General features: G+C 38.9%; 1 protein-coding gene across 2 annotated transcripts in view; it reads right to left on the reverse strand.

Moving 5' to 3' along the window:
* Nucleotides 1-7,078: 7,078 nt before the first annotated feature.
* The window catches only part of PLOD2 (procollagen-lysine,2-oxoglutarate 5-dioxygenase 2), a 48,207-nt gene continuing 41,272 nt past the window's right edge, over nucleotides 7,079-14,013 (reverse strand). The window contains exons 14-20 of one of the 2 annotated variants that reach the window (XM_071437663.1): nucleotides 13,614-13,676; nucleotides 12,172-12,285; nucleotides 11,702-11,767; nucleotides 11,118-11,222; nucleotides 9,648-9,794; nucleotides 9,294-9,419; nucleotides 7,079-8,273 (exon numbers count right to left, since the gene is read on the reverse strand). In XM_071437663.1, coding sequence (XP_071293764.1) covers nucleotides 8,118-8,273; nucleotides 9,294-9,419; nucleotides 9,648-9,794; nucleotides 11,118-11,222; nucleotides 11,702-11,767; nucleotides 12,172-12,285; nucleotides 13,614-13,676 — 777 coding nt within the window. In that variant the 3' untranslated portion in view covers nucleotides 7,079-8,117. The remainder of the gene's footprint in view (nucleotides 8,274-9,293; nucleotides 9,420-9,647; nucleotides 9,795-11,117; nucleotides 11,223-11,701; nucleotides 11,768-12,171; nucleotides 12,286-13,613; nucleotides 13,677-14,013) is intronic. The other variant, XM_071437664.1, reaches the window with a different exon arrangement.

Genomic DNA, 14,013 nt, shown 5'->3' on the forward strand with positions numbered 1-14,013 from the left:
AAAAACAATAGGGCAAAAGCAGATGGGAATATTTGTAAAAGGATTATACAGAAGCAAAATTTATATTTGAGATACTTATCCCATGAAGCTTGTCCAAGACACCAGAACTGTGGACCTATGCTCTCTCAACCCTTGGCCTCTGTGGTCTCACTATCAAATCACACCTCCTGCTTTGCAGGAAATAGATAAATTTGCACATTAGGCCCAAGTATTTCGCAAACTTCTTACCTGTTCTTACGTATCCACAAGCCGAGGACATGAAGCTGTGTGCAAAAGCTTGTTCTAGCTGAAATTAATCCTTAAATTAACAACCTGCACTCCCAGATGCAATCAGGGTCAGTACTCCATGAAACCTGTCAAAAACACACCTGTCCCTGTACTTGACTCCTTTCTGCCTGCTGGCTCAGCAGAACTTACCCTGGAAATTTAATGCCAAGCATGAGACTGGGCAGGTATTAGAGCATTGCATGTGGGGGCATCTCAGCTAAGGAACCTTGACTAGGTTGGTAGTTTGGCTTTATTTCTGAATACATATGTTTTCATGAAATCTCTCATTTTGGTTGTACATGAAGAAAAGGCCCTTCGGGAATTAAATCTGCAACTAGAAGCTCTTTTTAAAGAGTTAAAATTATGCCAAAAGAAAAAAAAATTGTCTTCATGCTGTGGTATTTTGATGACATTGCTCAAGTGCCATCTCAGGGCTCTGGTCATAAAATCCTCCACGTAGGGAATATTTTTGCTGTCTCAATGGCTGCAAAGTTTTTCTCTCTTCTGCAATATAATCTCTATTTATTTATTTTGAGCTTCTGATTTCCAGCATTCGAATGTTGCTATAGCAGTACATTAATGTACTTTTGTTCCCTTGATACTAAAAGTAAATAAAAATGGAAACAGCTTGCCAAGAACAGATCCATTTATTTGCTCAAAAAACATTTCAAGAACACCTGCACAGCTATTCTGGAAACATACTGGGATGTCCATTCAGCCTTTCCTGTTTGTGTACTTTCAGGTAGATTATGTCTGCCTAATGCTGGAAAACAGAGCATTTTCCATAGCACTATGTTCAAGCTAAAAAAATCTCATTTTTCTTACTTTCTTACTTTTGTTATTTGAACAGCTAACATGGATCAATTAATTCATGTGAAGTTCATATTCATATCCCCTTTTTTCAGTAATATTTAAAGAAAAATGAAGCCATCTCTGTGTACTCTCCTATGTGCCCTAATTTTCAGAAACATTGAATATTTTTTTTCAGCATGAGCTGCACAATGAAAAACCCCTATTTGCAGAACAAGGCCAAGCTACAGTTCGGCTATAGGAAAAAATGAAGCACAGGTTTGTGTTCATACACATACACTGATAGATGATGAGATGAAGGCCAAAAAGCCCTGACCAAAGACAGACCACAGCAGTGAACCATGGCACAGGTCACCTGCTCCCAGAGCCACCAGCTCAGGATGAAGGGCTCGCCTGGGGGAGCTCAGAAACTGCTCTTGCCTGGAGCCCTCTGTGTCCATCTCATCCCACTCACAGTGGCTGCACAGACCACTCACAGAAAATCAGGAAACCTCAGCTGTGCTTTTTTACAGAGCACAGCTCTGTCGAGCTCCGAAGAAGCAGTTTAAAAATTTACACTTCAAGAAGACTTGAGAATAAAGATCCCTTGTCTCTGCCTGCCTTGCTCCTGCCTCCATTGATGCACAAGCCATCGGCCACCCATGCTTGTTTTTGTCCCTGGAAAGCTGACATCTGGCAAACACATGAGATGTGGAGGGGGCACAGCTTGGATGGAGAGACGTGCACTGTATGCCTGAGTGATGGGAACACAGGCAAGGAGGCTAAGAGAACTAAAAGTTCATAGCACGTGGCCAAAATGCTCTCATGCAGATTAACACATGTGATTCAAGTATAAGAACTGAGAATTTCCTCTATTTTCAAGCAATTCTATCAAAATCTCCAGTTTACAATTCGTGATGGCATAGCAAAGATAAGTCTGTGACAGCTGGCTCTAGAAATTCTACAGCAAATCACTATTTTATATACCAGGACCTAGCCTACTTTACGTGGTACGTGTTTTAAACAATGACCAAATGCTTGAAATAGCTGCCTGGGTGAATCACAGTGTACAAAAGGGATTCAGAGATGTTGAGTCTCTCAGTTTGGCTGTGCCAGAAGTTCATTGTTGCACTCTGTACCCATCCACCTCGTACATTCTCCCAGCCCTGCCAAAGATAAATCCAGCTTCTAGCAGCTTATACTTAATACCCTCTGCCCCAGCTTCTCATGCATTCTATTTACTTCATGCTGGAGTATCTTCCTTTAGAAGGGACTTCTTACAGAAATAAGTGCAATACACTTCTTTCCATGTCTATGTTAGAAGTCTCTGAGGAAAAAGCAAGTTAACCCCCCCAAATCTTCATCTCTCATAAGCTCAGAGATTTGATATAATTTAGGAGCTAAAACATCAGAGGACTTAATCTTTAAAAAGCACGCTCCATTTTCTCTAAGCTCCTTATACACATCCTGGGGCAACTAAGTTGGATCAAACTCTAGCAGTAAACCCTAGATTTCTCTTTAATCAGTGTGCTTACTGTGGGATCAGAGCAGGATGAAGCTTACTCTCTCTGGTACCCTCACCAATTCCATCTCTCCATCCTGACTACTACCGCAAGAGGTGGAGAAAGACCTATCGTTCAAATATCAACATGACAAGATGAACACTTTGAAGTTGAACTTTCCCTTACAGAAGAGTGATAATTGTTACCAGTCAGCAATTTGCTTTAAGGAACAAAAGCCTGAGCAGTTATTCTGCTAGTCCTGCTGCCAGACACATGGAGAAGTGGGAAACAGCAAGGCTGCAAAGCTCCTTTTCACACACAGTGATGACCGTGTGAAGAGAGAGACCAGGGACCCATGTCCGTGGAAGATGAAAGCCTCAAGTGTCAGCAAAGCCCACTCTGAAGGGTAGGTCCTGATGTTTTAAACTATTAAATATGGTAAACCATCTCATGGGCTTACATGACTGCTCACACTGGTTGTCATTCCAACTCAGGCTCTGAAAACACAATGCTTTCATGCCCTGTCTACACTACAGACACTGCAGCAAGGAAGTAGCTTCTAATAAATGTATTCTGCTCCTCTCTCTCTACAGACTGCAGAAACAAAGTGGTAACTTACAGAGTTACTGGTAGTTGAGCAACTCCTCTCACAACCAAGCAAAATTCTGGCAAACAGGAGAACTCTGGTTTGAGGCAACAGACCAGTTCCTGTTCCTATATGACTGTACATCTCCCTTGCCAACTGCAGGCACTCAGACATTCAACAACCATAAAACAGCAGCAAGTGGGACAGGCAAGTACAAAGGGATGCACAGGACCCACAACACAAGCAGGTTTTTCAAGAAAGCCCAGTTCTCCCCACTGCCTGAGCAGCACAGATCACCCCAGGCCAGGACCCTCCTCGCTGGCCAGGCTCTCAGCTCTGCTGCTTCTGCAGCTGCACTGATGCCAGCACAGGCTGTAACCATGCTGACTGAAATCCTACTTTGGAATCGTTGCCACACTCTATTAACTAACTTAAGATCAATATGATTTTATCAGAGAGCTGATCTTATATTTGATCCTTGTGCAAAATAATCCTGAGGGGCATTGCTTTAACACAGCCAAAAAGCTCTTGTGAAGTTTAATCCAGAAAACTCACTTTCCAGAAGCTATAAATTGCCAAGAGAAAAAGATGGTTTTCCAACATGTCGTGCATTTTGGCATGGTAGACTTTGAGACAGTCAGCATCAAGTTTCTTTAAATTAAGAAAAAGATAAGTATCTCAAATATAAATATTTCAATTTTTCTGAAAATTAGGGCACATAGGAGAGTACACAGAGATGGCTTCATTTTTCTTTAAATATTACTGAAAAAAGGGGATATGAATATGAACTTCACATGAATTAATTGATCCATGTTAGCTGTTCAAATCTTTTTCCACTTCTGGAAAGTGAGGCTGCATTTAACAGCCTTTGCATCATGCCAGGATATCAAGTGCTTCTCAGACCTCCTCCTGTTAGCTGTTAGTTCCTTGTCAGTAGAACAGGGCTCTGTGCAAACAGCTGCAGAAGGAAGGAATTGTGTGGGGTGAATTCTGAACTTCCACCCATCCCTTCCTCCTTCTGACCTCCCCCTAGCCCTGAAATACAATAAAATGCAGCCACCACCTGTAAGTGGGATGCACTTATACAGATTTGACCCATATGTCAAATAGGAAGAGAATTACACACAGAAGAGGGGAAAAAAAAATTAAAAAGAGACAAAGTGCCAAATACCTCACTGAAGAAAATAAAAGCTTCTCTTTCCATTTCTATTTAAGGTTTTGACCTAGGTTCTTCAGAACTGTTGAGCAAGACTATCTGCTTTATTATATTCCAACTTCTTACATTAAGATACAGAAAGTATTTGTGTTGGAAAGCCATTTAAGTGGCACTTCCACCATCTAGGTACAACAAAATCCTGGCAGTCAGAAATTAATTATTTATTTTTCCAACTCTACAGTTGACACTACTAGTGTAAATCTCATCTCTAAGAACTACCAATATCAATTCTACAAATGTATTTTGTGAAAGCTCTGCCCTCCAATTCATAGTCTGCTGTGGAATCCAGAAAATCCCAATAAAAGTACTAGTAAAGTAATTTTTTTGACACCTCAGTCATAGGGGCTGCTGAGACAGATATTGTCTTCCCTTCCACTCTCAAAAATAGCAGAGCAGCTTACTCTGCCATGCAAGAAAGTGAGAATTGACAGAGGCAAAGATTCAAAAAAATACTTACTCATTCCAGAACTGAATCCACTGAAGACCGTATCAGAAATAAATCAGATAAAACTGAAGTTCTTCAAAAAGCTCACTGCAGTAGCTAAAGAGAAAAATCTAAACCAGTTCTTTCAAGCAGAGAAACAAAAGCAAATCTGGTTACACACACGTGGGAGGAAAAAAGTACAAGGGTCCTTACTAGATTTTCTGTCTCTTTAATATTTCTATCTGCTGCAAAAGAGAAGCTGCTGTGGAAGCCCTGCACTGAATTAGCATTTAGTCCATGAATGCAGCAGACATGGGGGAAAAATAATTATAAAGAAACAGGCACAATCAAATAGGTTTCATTATTATTGCCTCACTGAAAAAAACCTATTCTTTTGGGGCTTGTCAGTCTTAGTCCTACCCACTCCCAGTAAGCATGAAACAGCAATCCTCTGGGAACAAAAAAATGAACTGGCAAATAGATAGTGGAATTACTTGTTGAACTGTGATGTTAAAGAAGATTAAATGTGTAAAACACAACCAAAAGCACTGAACATTGCTTAGGAGTACAGCTGGAATAGCTCACAAATATGAAATAAAACCAAGCTATATTCAGTATTTTTAAGCAAAAGGAGACTTCAGAAATCTATTGCCTATGTACTGTTCTCTTACCCACACCACAGTCTCTCCAAGCACTTAACAGTGAAAAGTGAAGCCTGATCAAAGCAGAACAAACAAAATACTTTACAAATGCCTCATCTGTTGCAGAGCACCCTTATGTCCCTGTACTCCCGAGGTTTCTCATGCACTGCTGGAATTTAAATTGCTGCTGTATCCTCTATGCCCCAAAACAAACTTGGCTAAAGAGAAACGAGAGTCTAAGTGCTTTTAAAAGTAACAAAATATAGAGAATCTTCTAATAGTGGCACTTCTGTTTAGTCTACGTGGTTTCATATCCTCACATTCCAACAGGAGGGCAAAGCTTTCAGGACTGATTCAGGTGAACTGTTCAGAAAAAAAATTCTTTTCCTGGCCTGTGAGAGTTCCCAAGAAGTTAATGAGAACACTTCCATACCTGTTGCTGTCCACTTGAAAGGCAGCTGCCACCCTTTGCAAACACTTTATTGAAAGAAGAAAGAAGAGAACATTAGTAACTCGAGCATGGCAATCACATTTTCCCTCCCAACAAATGTGCAGCACAGTAAACACAGAGTCACTTGTCACTACGTGACAGAGTAAACTAAGAGTTGCAAACACAAAAATTTAGCAGTAATTAAAGCCCTCAGGGTTTTCTTCAGGCAAAATACACACAAAAGATAAATTTTGCTGACAATTACAGAATGCATAGCTAAAATACAAGTTATGGGGGAGAGGAAAAATTCTGCAGAAATCCAGAAACTCCCCTGTGCTACAGGATTGCATTTCTGTGATTTTTTTTCCAAGAAATCTCCTCAAAACAATAAACTGCCTGTTAACTGATGCAATGGTAAAAAATATTATTCTGTTCTAAGTTAGCCTAAGAGACCACAGACAAATGCTCAGAAAAAGATTACTAACAAAGGCTGTTTTCGTTCTGAAGGCTTGAGGATTTTCTTATCTGTAAGGTTTATCTAAGCACAGGCAGTAGAGAGAGACACTGAGACAGCTGTTCCACACCAGGAAACAAAGCTGAGGGATGGCAACCCCCAAATATTAGCCTGAAAAGCAGAAAAGTTAACAGTGTAAAGAGAAATTGAAAGAAAACAAAAAAATTTCCTGTCCAAAGCCATCCCTTTTCAAACTAGCCCATTTTAATATATGGCTAAAATATATTATTGAGGTTAACTCACTTTGATGTATTTGCTTCAGCATAACTTTAAATATGGCTAAAACTCATTCCTCAAAAACTGCAGAACAGGGACATAAGCAGGTGTGGTTATTTTCAGTAAAAGAAAAATATTTGAAACCCTCTCCTAATCCTGTCAGCTGCAAATAAAGTTTCTGTTTAGAAAGTGTGATATAAACCTTCTATAAAGATACACAGTTAAAAAGTGAACTGCTGTTTAGATCATCAAACAGCCTCCATATAAAAACAAACCCAGGAACCATCGCTCCTGCTGAGGTCGTTCTGCAAGTGTAATGCAAGGCACAGAGGAACTCACTGAAACAACTCCAGTAGCAAACAACCCAAACTCTGACATGCCCATCTCCCACCTAGATGGGATCATTAGAAAATATTTGTCAGTAAATCAGTATTTTAAGAACAGTCACAAATGCAAAGAAACTGCCTGACACAGTCAAGTAACAGCTGCTCCATTAATTTAAAATTACCCTTTATTTTTCTCAAGGTTTTCCAACATGTTGTGCATTTTGGCACGGTAGACTTTGAGACAGTCAGCTTCAAGTTTCTTTAAATTACAAACAGTAGATACAGTAGGAATATTTTAAACCAATTTCTTCAAAATAAATGTCAAGTTGTGACCCTTAGCTTTAAAAGAGACTGCCACCATTTCATTTTCCTGATACAAAATTCAAGTAATTTTAAGAGTAGAAAACTGTCCCTATAAAACATCCTATTAAAATTTACCAGCATTCTGAAAATAAGCATCAAATTTCCAGTATCCATTGGGTGCAACTACACATTTAGAAAAATAACTCACTTTAAACAAAGGTCACTTGCTGAAGAAAAGTAAGTTTTCAATAGGATAAGTTCTCAGAACAAATGATAAAACATTTCCTCCTTAGATAAAGGATTTCATCCTTGTTCCATCTCTGCAATTAATTTATTTTTTTCTTCTAAGGGTGTACATTTCAGTATTGACAATGAATACAGAGACGTTTTCCCTTCGGTACAAACCAGCATATAGAATTATTGCTTACCAGAAACAACTGTAAACAAGATGCATTTGATTTTGTTTTTATGCTGTGATTTTCCTTTCTTTGGTTGGCACCAAATATACAGACCACCAAACTTTACTGTGTCACTTAACTGAATGAAAACCACGATCAGTTTTTGCGATGATTTTGTATTTAGCATTCCTTGGGTTTTGGGTTTTTCTCAACAAAGAAATGGGTTCACTGTGCTTTTCCATTTTCTCTCCTTACCCACTCTTTCGGGCAGCAGAATGGAAAAACAAGTAGGACATGTTTACTTTGGGACTCAAGGCTCAGAGCAGATATCAAGAAATCTCCAACAATATTAGAACATTTTCTGTTTTCCTCCTTTTAGCCCAAAGTACCTCTGCTGTGTAGTAACAGTAACTTAGTTTCTTTTATCACCATCTTCCAGAAGAGATCTATAAATAAATGTTTATGTAAAGAACACTGCTGTTGAAGAGGACAAAGAAAAATAAAATTAAGGATCAATGAACGATACTGCAATGTATCTTGTGCCATTCAAGATTGGAAGTCCTTCGTGTAAATGTGTAAGTCTTCCTGGGTGCATGAAGCTCCATCCTTTCCTGGGGGACTCAATGGAGCAGTTGTACCTAAGGAATTTACATCCACCTCCCTGTAGTAAAAACACAAACACAATAAACCCCAAACATTTACCTTGTGCTTTAATAAATTCCTTTTTATAAATCCATCACTTCAAATAATTTGCTATTAACAGGCTGGGGTTTTTTTCTTTTACCATCCCTTAGCAAGGTTGTTTACATGACACCATCTTTAGAGCATTAATTAACAGACAAGCATTTGCAATCAGATTTCCCCTTGTCTTGCTTTAGCATTCACTGCATAACAACTCATTCAAGCAACAAATCTGACAAACAGATCTTCAATAACTTCACTATAGATTCTAGCAGAGAGAAGCAAATTGTGTTCACAGGTCTTGGTTCAGGACTGCACCCCTACCCAGGACAGCACTTAAACAAATCTTGAATGAATTAATCTGGCTGCTGATTTCACTCCAAAGGTGTACTTTCTAAAATAGTGTGCCAAGCACATTATTAGTGTTAAGTACTATGGATGATAAAGGCTTATAAACACAACAGGTTAAATTTCTCTGTAAGTAAAAGTTGGATATTATTGCCACTGCCCTGCCAAGCTCCACACTCTGGGGAATGTTTTATTTGAATCAATATCAGACCAGAAAATAATTTAGCTCAGAAAAAACCTAAACAGATATAAGAGTTATAAATTTTCATACTGTGGCTGATCTAAAAAAGAATCATTAAAAATTCTACAGAAAAAAGTCACTTGAGTCAACTTGGCACTATTTAAACTCTTTTGAAAAACTGGTTTTCACTGTACAGAAACGAAGCATTTCAGAAATGTTAAAAATGAAATGACTAACATCACCTAAGTTTTTCTTCAAAGCCCTTCTCTCCCACCATCTGAAACCAGTCTGATCAATTCAGCCTGCCTGCATCAACAGTTCTGGGTCCTGAAGCTGAGCAAATTTAGCGCTTGTCAAAAAACCACAAGGCAATTTGTGATGTGCATCTTTCCTTCTCAGCTGGGTCTCTGTATGTGTTTGTGTCTAATATTAGATCCTCAAAGAACAACATTTTTAAAGCCAGTAACTCACCTGGAAGTCCTCTCCTACTTTGTTGAGGGCGATGTTGATGGTGAAGGTAGAGGAGTCGTGGTGAGGTCTGAGCGACCGCTGTCTGTCAGGGCTGTATTTCACAACAAAGTTCAGCAGAGCATAGCCCTGCAACAAAACACAGTCAGACCTCAAGCTGTGGACTGTCAAGTCACACACAGGATTCCTGGGAGTTTGTTTAAAGCTGAGTTAAAATAAAAAAATCAACAGCATTCATCTTTAACTACTGCTATGCTATATATAAACTCCCCAAGCAAACCAAAGAGGTGTATTCATTAAAATACTTAAATTTAGTCACAGCATGGAGTAATTTCTGCAAAAGCTTTCAAGCCATACCTTGGTATAGTAGCCAGCAAAGACTTTTAGTGTGACTGGGGCAATGAACTCTCGTATGAAGTGCAGCCATTCATTATCCAGTCCTATTTGCTTCATGTGAATGTCGTCGGTTGGGACATTTTCATAACCTCCAGAAATGCGGCTGTCCTAGTGAAAACACCACAAATAGCTTGGAAACAGGGACATGGGATGGTTCTGACATTTCAACAAATATTTATTTGAAATCTGCAGAATCACAGAACTGCAACAAAGCAACGTTTCAGGGGCTGTCTGTACAGCAATTCCACAGCTAACTGCCAAGGAAGAAAGTGTGCTGAGAGCAAAAATCCAAAGTTTTTGTAGGATGAGCCAATATTCAGATGTGTCACCTGTAAATAAAAGGGCTTCTTGGGATAATAAGTTTTATTTATTGAGCTGCAGATGCAACTGAAATTCAATCAGATCAAGAGACTTCAGGCCTCAACTTGACAGGGTAATATATGATGAAATAATTTGAAGATAAAAATACGTTAAAATTCTTTCCAGAGGCTCCTACCTACATAATAATTATGACTATAGTTTCTCATGGTACCACATTTGTGAATAAGAGAAACATTCCTCTGATTTTAGTGGTAGTTAATAAATACCTTGAATTCTCTGAGAATGTTGACACAATATCTCATAACATTTTCAGGTAACTCCTTAGGGGGACAAGTCTGACAAATCAGTACTTAAGAGGTAAATGAATAAAACTTGTCTGAACAGTTACCAACAGCTATCCAAATTCAGCCTTGGGTAACTGTCAGGTGTCTGCTACAGAGCTGCATCACTGCTGGTGTCCAATCTGCTGATTCCAAGTCTGTCCTGGGTTTATGTGGCACAGCTTGGGCAGCAGGAGGGCTGCAGGGGTGCCTTTGTGAGAAACTGCTGGAAACTTCCCCTGTGGAGCCAAAGCCAGCCACACCTGCCACTGGCCAAGGCTGAGCCCAGCAGGGACAGAGACAGCACCCCTGTGGTGGCAGTGCCTTTCAGAAAGGGGATAACTGGGGGGAAGGTGTTCTTAAAAGGTTGTTTCATTGCTCATTGTATTACCAACTGAACCAGAGTAGAAAGTAAACTAATTTCCTCAAACTGAGTCTGTTTTGCCCTGTGTTGGCTATTGAATGAATCTCTCTCTGTCCTCATCTCTCTAGTAAAACTTTTTTTACTTTCTCTCTCCTGTCCAGTTGAGGGCAGTGACAGAGTGACTTTGGTGGGTGCCTGGCATCCAGGCAGGGTCAGCACACCATAACATTAATTGAAGAATGCCTCTAAATCTACTGAAGAAGCAGTACATGGTGGACTAAACTAAGCACTCCATACCAGGACGCAGATGTTTCAGACCACTGGCAATTGTTGGGATGTTTGTTTGCTGCAGGACACTGTGACTTACTGTTGTAAAAGTAGTTAAGATCACTCATTAAGATTATGTTTATATAGGCTGACACTTACTTGGTGTTTTCCACCAGACCATTGCCCAAAATGTTCCATTTCTTCTACTAATTCATCACAGGCAGTGTCAGAAAATATGGGAAACCAAAACACATCTGGACAGGGCTACAAAAAAACAATTAAAAACTTGATTTTCAAGCACATTCTCACAAAAGCAAAAACTTTGAGCTACATTGAAAGGCCTGACCAGCACTAAGAGTGTATCAGTGCACCCAACACCTTCTGTGCCTTATGGCTCTAAATGACAACCCTGGTCTTCCACATTACAGGTTAATATGGGAAAACAGCTTAAAACTGAATATTGCTTTACACAGAGAAAACTTATCCCAGCTTTTTAGAGAGGCAATGTTCATTAAATCACTGTCCCTAATTGTCACAACTGACCATCCAACACAAGTGCTCTGTCCAGATCAGTTGCATAAAAGCAAGCAGCCTATATCAAATGGCAAAAATTCAGTTCTAATCCAAAACATTAAAAAACTGTTTAGTCACAGACCAGAACAGCATTTGCATGGAAGTATTTACTGCGTGCCAATTTTTTATCAGTCAGTCACGCAAATTTCTAAAAAACTACTTGTACTCACCTGTTCTACTATGTTATCAGTGAAGATCTTTGAGTAGTTTGGATTTATGTAAGTTTCCTTCCAATCCTAAAAAAAAGTTATTTAAAAATATTATAACAGAACAATGACATTTGCAAGTGATAAAAAATTATTTATACTCTATTCATTTGCTTTACTGAAAGCACCAGAAACAATTTTAAAATTTCTTATTCTCAAACAAACTCATTCCCATCATGTCAAAAATCATGAAACCTGTTACCTCAGGGCCATATCTCCAATTTCATGCTCTGGTCACCAGCTGGCTTGCTGATATGATATATTGTCATTTGCTTGGATGGGTAAGAACACCTTTTAGCACATGATCAATATTTAGCACACAGTAAACAAAAGTTATCCACATAAAGCCTTTAAATTTCAAGCCCTTTGTAATATATAAATTTATCCTTTTTTTTTTTAATGAAATAACTTTTTAGCAATAATTAGATGCATACCACAGGATTCTCAAATATCTGCCAGAGGTCATTGTTGTAGTGGGAAGTATTGTAATTGGCTGTAGAAAGAAGTCTTCCAAATTCATGTCTGTTGGTAATGTACATGAAAACACCCTATACCAATTAGAGAAAGCATCATTAGCAAAACTGTCCATCTTAGCAAAGCTTCAAAAAGGTTTTCATGATTGTGCTTTTATAAAATATAATCACACATTTGTACACATATATTGTAAAAGTGCATCCTAATTTTCAAAGGGTTGACTCTAATCACCAACTACTCTTCATAACCTCTTTTTTACAAGCATTTACTTGCATTTATTTTCTAAACACATTAAACCAAAACATATATTGTTGAGAATATATGTAGAGTTATAGAAAGGAAAAAGCAGAGGAGTGATTGTTCGATTTGCTTCCCAGAAAACTTAAGCAGACACACTGAAAGAATCTGATCTCAAACTGAAAATGCTCACACACAAGAAAACCAACATCTAGGGTTTAATTTCAAATTAAAACCTGAAAGAATAAGCTAACAGTCAAAGGGTTCATGAGAGTCAGAACAAGAAACTTATTTCAGAGTATTCACTACATGATCCATCTGGTGAATTGGCCTGAAATAAAAAGATATTGGCAAATACAGCACACAAGAATATTCAGATCAGCATCCAAAACAGCTGAGCACTCTGAAGTCTGTTCATGTAATTATATGGAAGATATCAAGTAAGATACAGCTGTATTATCAAGCTATCAACAGAAGGTATTAACTCTCTTGATTAGAAGTAGTAGCAGAAAATAGTATTTTTAAAAGAAACTTAGGTTCTAAGTTTCTAAAAGAAACTTAGGTTCTAAACTTTTTTAGTTTAAGGTTTTTCAGACTAAAACTTTTTTTTTCTGAAATATTTGCAACTTGGATTTGCAGCAGATGAAGACATTACCATTTGGGTACTTTGGTACTTCTGTCTATGTTTTTGTCTGAAAAAGAGTTAAACTGTTAGAAAGATAATGATTATGTTAAACATGCCCAGAACTGGGCACTTATCAAATCATAAAATAGCTGCAGCAGAGAGAATAAGGAGGGCCTGGGTGAAAAAAACCAGCTTAAAGTGACAATGTGGTCACTGAGGGGGCCTGGCAGACCTACAAGTGATGTGAGCTTTACTCCTACCTAGCACTGCTCCATCCATTTTAGCTACAAAAGCAGTGTCAGCACACCTTGAGCTCAGAAGCACTGAGAAACCCCCCTGAGGAAACAAAGAGCCTCTCTGAGATGCTTTCAGCTGGGCATGAAAAACCTGTCCCTGGCAAAACCTGAACCTCAGCAGACTGAAGAGAAAGCCAGAGCAGTGTTTCATCAGAGGAAGTGGACAGAGGAGAAGTGTCTTCCTGTGGTAGAGTGATACTGCATGTAATAATAACTGATTAATAAAAAACAAATAAAGCAACACCTTTGGGGCTCTGAGCATATGGAATGTTTCCGAAGAAGGGGAGTCTTTTTCCCTTTGTAAAGTCTAAAATGAAGGAGAATCATCATCAGTTTTCTGACACAATCTCTTTCTCTTTTCCCAGCTACTTTTAGGTTTCCACAGGTACATCAGGGAAATAGCAGCCTTTGACCAAAAGCTGATAATGCCTTTACAGACAACATGCATCTCCAAGCAAAGCTCTTCATACACATGTCAAAGCTGCTTCCACCAGCCCCTTCTTATCTGCTGCAATACCAAAACAAGCACGTACCAAACCCTCCTACAGCCCAGACTGACAGAGAGGAAAAGAGGAAGCCATTTTCTCATGAGCCAGTCAGATTAGTTTAATGAGCACATGGAAAGCACGGGTTTTGCAGGAACT

Source organism: Agelaius tricolor, unplaced genomic scaffold (genome assembly GCF_023055355.1).
Source record: "Agelaius tricolor isolate 1412-34295 unplaced genomic scaffold, bAgeTri1.0.p SCAF_12, whole genome shotgun sequence".
Taxonomy (NCBI): domain Eukaryota; kingdom Metazoa; phylum Chordata; class Aves; order Passeriformes; family Icteridae; genus Agelaius; species Agelaius tricolor.